The sequence below is a fragment of the Arachis duranensis genome, chromosome 4 (genome assembly GCF_000817695.3).
Source record: "Arachis duranensis cultivar V14167 chromosome 4, aradu.V14167.gnm2.J7QH, whole genome shotgun sequence".
NCBI classification, from domain to species: domain Eukaryota; kingdom Viridiplantae; phylum Streptophyta; class Magnoliopsida; order Fabales; family Fabaceae; genus Arachis; species Arachis duranensis.
In genome coordinates, this window is record NC_029775.3 from 102594968 (window position 1) to 102602582 (window position 7615).

The 7615-nt window shown below is 33.8% G+C and overlaps 1 protein-coding gene across 3 annotated transcripts; it reads right to left on the reverse strand.

The window, feature by feature from the left end:
- Positions 1–2057: 2057 nt before the first annotated feature.
- LOC107485334 (thioredoxin H-type) lies at positions 2058–7034 on the reverse strand. Of its 3 annotated transcripts, none has more exons than XM_016105847.3 (6): positions 6977–7034; positions 6592–6632; positions 5085–5174; positions 3649–3771; positions 2646–2768; positions 2058–2527 (listed from the first exon to the last, which is right to left on the reverse strand). In XM_016105847.3, exons 3-6 carry the CDS (start codon positions 5103–5105, stop codon positions 2378–2380), a joined length of 417 nt encoding a protein of 138 aa, XP_015961333.1. In that variant the 5' UTR covers positions 5106–5174; positions 6592–6632; positions 6977–7034; the 3' UTR covers positions 2058–2377. The 3 variants fall into 3 exon arrangements, with proteins under 3 accessions (XP_015961333.1, XP_015961334.1, XP_052117030.1); XM_016105848.3 differs by lacking the exon at positions 6977–7034 and adding an exon at positions 6709–6726; XM_052261070.1 differs by lacking the exon at positions 6977–7034 and having other exon boundaries at positions 5085–5159; positions 6592–6764.
- Positions 7035–7615: the final 581 nt, after the last annotated feature.

Below are 7615 nucleotides of genomic sequence, written 5' to 3' on the forward strand. Positions count from 1 at the left end.
TTAAAAATACTCACACAAAGAAGCAAGCTATATATGAAGAGTCAAAACATAGTTGAGCTATCCTCAACATCTTTAGAAGCCATACTTGTATAAGGGTTTCTAACACGTAATTTAAATTTTTCATTGCTTCCCCCTTCAATCCCATCAACTAAGTATCTAGGAATTTCAGGATCAAAGACAATATTCCAATCAACAAAATAGCAAAAGCCACTACAACCCTCTTGACTCCTGGAAGATCTCTCAAAATGCCTTCCACAGCTGCACATGTCATACCTCCAATTATGAATAATAATCATACACACTAACTACATTGAAAGTAGAATTGGATAGTGTTTTCAAGACTGAAAAAGATGAAGCTGAAGAACATATCAAAGTATTATATAGTGCAGGTTTAAATGGATTATAATTAGTACAAATGATTACAAATTATCAGCAGCCAAAGCAATAATAATTTCAAATACAGACCTTAATTAACTACCGTGGCCCAACACAGTAATAAATCCGAGCAAGAATAAGAGGGATCAAATGATCAACCAAATTAGTTACTTGTAAGCAACCGATCAAACTCAAAAAATAAATAAATAAGATGTTGCTATCAAGATCCATGGACACTGACACTAGTTAAGATTTTTAAAATGAAAATGTGTAAACCCAAGAACTCCAATTTTCTTGGCTCAAATACTCTTTGAAAGATACGGGTACAATACAATACATCCTTAATTTTGAAGAATCTATGGATCATAGCCATCAACAAAATTTAGAATATAAATTTAGAATATAATTTGAGAAACAAACAGAAGTTGCAAACAATTAAGTAAAACTGAAACTAAACTACAAATTTACACAACTTAAGAATTCACAGCTTGAGAGACAGAAACTGAAAATAACTAAAAAAATTGAAAAAAAAACAACACAATATGAATAGAACACCCCTAAAATATTCAGCTTCTCCTTATTCCCAATCTCAGTCAATCAATTCTTCCTCAAAAACCAAGAGATTAAAATGGGACACCAAGATGAAGAAGAAAGGTTGGAATATCATCATATCTAAAATATCATTAACTATGTTGATGAATTAATTGGCTACACAGAAGATAAGAAAATATAACAAACACCACAAGTAAAGAGCTATCACAGCTAATTCTTAAATACTTGATATTAGTCCTTTGAAGATCTCACCTGTTCTCTGTTCTCTGACCCATCAGCCAAATAAGCTCCATAGCTCCCCACTGAACCTGAGATTAGAACAGGGCGTTTCTTAAAGATTCTACCGTCAGCATCGACACCCGAAGAGCAGAGCAGCAAGGTGAGGTGCGGTTAGGCGAGGCGTAGTGTGACGACGCGATGCGCGGCACGGCGATCCACGGTGAGGGAACGCAATGGAAGCGACACACCACCGACGCGAAGCAGAGCAGAGTAGACACTAGGGTTCTCCATTTTTAGTACAAAATGCTAGGGTTAGTTTTGGTATTTTAAAAAGATGGGGTTGAATTTAATTAGTAATTTTAATCTAATTAGGAGAATATTCTATTTTCGAACAGAATATTCTGTTATCTCAAACGATTTTGTCACGACAAGGACTAAATTGAAAAAAAAATTAACGTATAGGGACTCAATTGAAAAGAAAAAATATAGGAATCTAATTGAAAATTTCGCAAAACTATAGAGATCAATAGAGTAATTAAACCTTAATATATTTGTAAAAACATGTATTTTAAATTTTAAATTTTAATTTTATTTTTATAATTTTATATTTTTATTTAATTATGACCAAATCAACCAGGTGAATCAATAACTCACCAATTGACCCAATAACCCAGTTGTATGATCAGGTTAATTATCGATTCGACAATTCGATTCTAATAACTATGCTTACAACGGTTCTAGTAACTATGTTTACAAGTGAATGTAATTTTATATATTGCATTACCCAAAAAATAAAGATAATGTGTTTACTAATGTGACAAATAGTGAAAAACACAAGTTTCTTGCCCCAAGACTAAAACCACACAAGAAATGAGGTTTATTGCAGACAAAACCAAATGCCACCAAATCAATCCAATAGAAAGGGAATCACATTTCATTTAAATTTGACAACAAAGTCACAACAAATTTTGGCATTACCAATTAGCAAAACAAGCTTGTTACAATACAGCCACATTACTTTGAATCAGAGACAATTCAAATGAAACATCTTCTATTTACACCCAAGGAGAAAAAATTTGAAGACATTCAAGTCACTGCAGAACATGTAGAAACATTCAGTCACTGGAAAAAACACCTAGATCACACTCAGCCTTGACCTCGAAGTTGTGACTTGCAAAAAGGAGAATGCACACGGCTTGTTTCGTACAAGAACCGATGAACAAAACAACAGTTACTGCCACTTTGGAACCGAGTCGGTAATGGCAGCAATCTTCTTCTGCAGCTCTGGCTTGTTTGCTCCTACAAGTTTGTCAACTTGTTGTCCATTTTGAAAAAAGAAGAAAGTTGGCGTGGCTTTGATGTCCCATGTAGCGGCAAAGTCCTGCAACAACGAAAACCATGTTTCAGTAGTGAAACTAACTGAAATTGGATGTATTTGCTAAACCTTAATTTCAAATTGATAATATGAAATAATAATGTTTAATGCCTTTGTCACTTACGCTTAGTTCATCCACATCGACTATTAAGAACACTATCGATGTGAATTTCTCAGATAACTCGCAGTAATACGGCGCAATCATTTTACAAGGACCACACCAAGTAGCACTGAAATTCAGGATCACCTGTTGAACATTGAGCTTCAGTATTAACTTTTAACCAAGAGAAAATAAATTATATACTTCAAAAATTGAAAAAAGTGAGAAAATATGCTGAAATATCTGCAAACAATTTCATCATATCTATTGTATCAGAAATGGGAGTGAGTTGCCTTTAAAGTAAGAAAATAAGTGTGTACACCTATCCTTATGGGGATGAAAATGGAAATAAAATTTCATATATCAGTTTTCATAATGTTTTCCAAATAAATCTAATACCAAAAATAAAAACCCATTTTTACCCTCATGGAATTGATGCCTTTAACTTTAGAGATAAGATAAGTTTCAAGGAACTATATCCCAACTTCAAAGTGCATTTTATGTGCATGCGTGTCAAAGAGACATTAATGGAAATTAGGGACAAATTCTACGCCACTACCAAACTGGCCAGCGCAAATTTAAGTTCGAAAAGAGAGAAGGTATCTTTAGCAAGGTGCAAAAATGGATCCGTAGATCTCCTACCCTAATATCGAAAATAGAATCTTGGGCACAAGGCCACAGAAGGCTTCCGATTAACATGTAAAGCCCTTCCAAATTCTTGATGAAATTGAACAGCAGGGAATCAATGATAAAACTCGGTATCAAATTTGAAAATAGACACTACCATCTCGATTAGCTTGTGACGCATAATTGCAACAGAATAGAAAAATTTTGCTTGATAATAAACTACATGCATTACAATAAACAAAACACAAAGTGTGGTGTGTCTCATTAATATGGAGCGAGCTTAAGAACTCTTTTCAAAGTTATTACAACTCAAAATTTCTAAAAGCATTAGAAACACTATTTAGAATCAAGTGCAAAAGATACCTATGTTACAACAAAGTAAATAAGAACGAAAACTTACAGTTTTGCCATCTCTCGTTGCTTCTTCCAACTTTTGCTCCCAAGCTTCGGTGCTGCTAATAAGTTTCACATTTCCAGAAGCTAACTCCACGTGTTGATCAGAATGTGTATCCGTAGATTCATCCTACAAATATCAGAAACATGAGATCTTTTTTGTTAATTGACTGATCAATAAATGAGGTTAAATGATACACTAGTAAGTTCTAGCAGCATAAAGAACCACAAAAATTTGCAAAGAAGTATACAACAATTGATCCTCATCCCATTAATTGCGGTCAATATGGATCAAACACCACCAAACTAAGTTCCCTATCATAAGTCATAATTGTGTATATTGTGTTTAAACCATTTGTATTTAAATCTCTTTTAAATTTTAATAGTTTCCTCTAAAGTCTTTTTTAGGTTTCCTTCTGTCTCGGCTACATGACTACCCATTATCGGATCCACACTTCTAACTAGAGCCTCAACAAACCTTCTTCTAGTACGCAAATACCAACTAAGACAAGGAAAATTCTACTATCCCTATAATCAATGCTATCGAAAATCCCTCTTTCATGCCATCATTCTTAATCCTATTTGGTTTAGTGTGTCTGCTCATCCATCAAAACATCCTCTTATCCAACACAACATTAAGCTTATATTAATGTTGGCTTTCTATCACCAACATAATTTGCAGACTTATCACTTATATTTCTCTATTTTTCCTTTCTAGCCGCTATTAATGTGGAGGAAGGAAAACATCAAGAGGCTTGCAGCTGGAGTAGCTGATAATAGAAGAGGAAGAATAATGTTGAGGAAATGAGCTAGATTTAGAAATATCTGGCATAAAATAAGTATAAACACATCACCACCACATAAAATACAATGTTATAGGTTATCAACCATTCACCACTGAGAAAATAAAAGTAAAAACTAAAATTGGTTATTAACATGATCTTCCTGACCTAACTGTTAGCTATCTACAAGCTACAACAAGAAATTTGTTTTCGTTAGTTGCCTAGGCAGTGTAATCGGAACCATTGATCATTTCTAATATTTAGATCTTTTTGAACAGTTGAGAAAAAGTAATATATTGCCCTTTTCTAATTCTTACATAGTTTTTCATCAGTTGTTGCATCCTACTATTTTTTGTCCCCATTCTTGCTTATTACCCGTCTAACCTAACAGCTACAGATCATATACAAGCAGGACGAATATTCGAGAGTTAATATCTCAATGCAGCGGGCAAATAAGTAGGTCTTGGACACTAAAAAACCATAATCAAACACTAACACTTTAAAGTTACAAGCACAGCATAGTTAGAACTTTTTGTAAGAATATGCTATATATATTGAAGGAAACAGTTCATCACAGAAAACAGGAGAAAAGTTTCAGGCTTTTCAACTTTTAATCAGCATAGCAATGAAGAATCTCATTGATTTACCCTAATATTCTTACCTTATCCAAACAGTTCCCCATATAATTGTTCAAAAGCCACAAATTCTGAAGTTTGAGAGGAAATACCACCAAGTTCTGCAGAACAAATTTCTGCAAGGCCAAAAAAATAAAAAGGGATTAAGAGAAGTACGGAGAACAATAGCCAACTCAAATGAATGTAACACTTTATTGGTTGGCTTCGAACCGGTGAGTTACCCCAAGGCCATAGTGAAAGCAAAATTCAAGCAACATAAGAAAATAAATTAGTAGTCTATAAGTGTTCACTTAAAAAGAATATCAGGAATTAGCACACATCTGAAGAAGGATACATTAAAAACACAGGTGCAAGAAACAGAAAACTTATATTATTGGATGACTAAGCAGGAGCAAAAATCAAGTGAAGAAATGGAGCTAAACCAAAATAAATATAAAAACAATGTGCACAAGGGATTCCCCATCATCTATGGACTAGTGGCAGCTGGGGTTTCATAAACAGTACAAACTGTCACACACACCCAACTTAATGTTGTCGATCAGAACCTTCTCCCGCAGACCCAATCGGACAGGCGGTATTCCTTCGTCAGCCCAGTTTCTCTCATTCTTGTCTAGTGTATTAGACTCCATTGTAGGTCATTCAGAAGGTCTCCTTTTCTATTTTAGGGCGGGCATATAGCAACAACCATGACATGGTTTCCTCAAACTTGAAGGTCGAAAGCATGGTCTTGAACTAGCATGGGAGCTTGGGTATGCGTGTCAGGCTGTGGCTGCGCATGGTTCACTTGTTCAACCATCCTGAAGGTTGCGCTTGATCCCGACGTCAAAATCAAGCGAAAAACCTCTAGAATGAGTCCGGGCAACATTTATTGCTTAGCACCAATATGGTTGCTGCCTACATGGCTCACACAGGAGCAACTGATATCTCTTGACTCCAAGCTGTGGCAAATGATGTCTCCAAGCTGAAAGAGCAAAACAACAACTACAACAGTGCGAACAAGAATAGCACCACAGCAATAAAAATTCCTTCATACCAAGAAGTGCTCCAAAGCTCTCAACCGAAATCGACTCCACCCTCACTCTTTCTCTCCCAAACATTCTCCCAGCCCCAGGCCTTTTTCCTTCCTCAAATCCTCTGAGTTCTACTCTCACCCACCCACCCCCTCCTTTAAGCTTCTTAAGGCTGATTTGGTTTGCTATGCTCTTTTTTGTTTCAGCATTTCTTGCCCCAAATAGATATGCACATGGTCCAATTCTAAAATTCTAACGCATTAAGAACTCTATTAAGTGTTCCCAATATGCAAAGCACAGTTTCTTTTTCTCTTTTAAATTGCATAGGTTGCTCAGAACTCTGTGATTACAGAACAGACTTTCTATATCTGGAATTTAAAGTTGCAAGCTTTCCATAAATTTGCACATAATAAAGAGAACCCCACGAAAATCATGCATTAAAAGAAACAATAAATGAAGAGAAAACAAGGGTTTATTTCTGCAATCAGAAAAAAAAAATAGAGAAAAGGGACAATTAAATTACCTGAAACAATTGAAGGGTCTAAGTCTGAGATAGTTGAATTGCTGCAGATAGAAACACTGAAAGGGTTAAGAACAGCAAATTGAATATTTAAAGGGGAATTTGAGAAACTATCACTACTTTTCGGAGAAGATAAGGAGCAAGAGTCATGTGCTGGCGTGAATAAAATTGACGTTGTTTACTTGTTTTTGTTGACACATAAAAACAGAAACAGAAATCAAAAACCAAAAAAAAAAGGGGGAAAAACCAAAAAGAAAATAAACAATAAATAAATAATTAATAGGTTATTGATGAACAAACTACTTATTAATTCAGGTGAAATTGTTACTTCTGGTAATAAAACAGATTAGAAAGAAAAAAAGAAAGTTTTGAGTATCGTTATTTGTACATCTAGAATCTCCACACCCCGTAATACAGATGGGAGAGGGTGTTAAGAGTGTAGAAAAATAACCCCTCTCTCTAATGGGCAAGAGAAATTAGGGTTCTTATTTCTTAATAATAATAATAATTTATCTAATTAAAGAAGAAAAAATAGTGGTTAATAAAATAAAATATTAAAATTATTTAAAGCATAATCTTTTATCATAAATTGGGGAAATGATATGGTTTTTAAAAGTTGTTTTTTAATCATTTTAATTATACAAAAAAAAATTTAAAATTTAACAAATGATACAAGTATACAACATTTCATTTTTTAAAGAAACAATTTATAAACAGAAGAACAGTAACTAACTCTCTCTGTGATCATGTGTGTCATTAATACACAAATTAAGAAATTAATTTATCTTAATTATATATTAAATATATATTGAGAATCGTTTATGTAATTTAAGCTAAGGACAAAAATTGGATAAAGCTCTAGTAGTAATTTATGGTTTTATAAAAAAAAAACATTTTAATTAAATGACAGTACAGAATATTTTAAACTCTAGTATATCAAATTAAACTCATAAATAACTGAATAAATGTCACAAGAGAAATAGTTTAAGAGACCAGGTTTTATTCTATTGATTAATGTTAGAGGCAT

Bases quoted from the DNA above. Each gene is read 5' to 3' on its own strand.
- LOC107485334 (XM_016105847.3), bottom strand. From the start codon at position 5,105: ATGGGGAACTGTTTGGATAAG. The intron at 2,769-3,648 runs GTAAGTTTTCGT...AATGTTCAACAG, and splicing joins CAACGAGAGATGGCAAAACT to GTGATCCTGAATTTCAGTGC. The intron at 2,528-2,645 runs GTAAGTGACAAA...TCGTTGTTGCAG, and splicing joins TCGATGTGGATGAACTAAGC to GACTTTGCCGCTACATGGGA.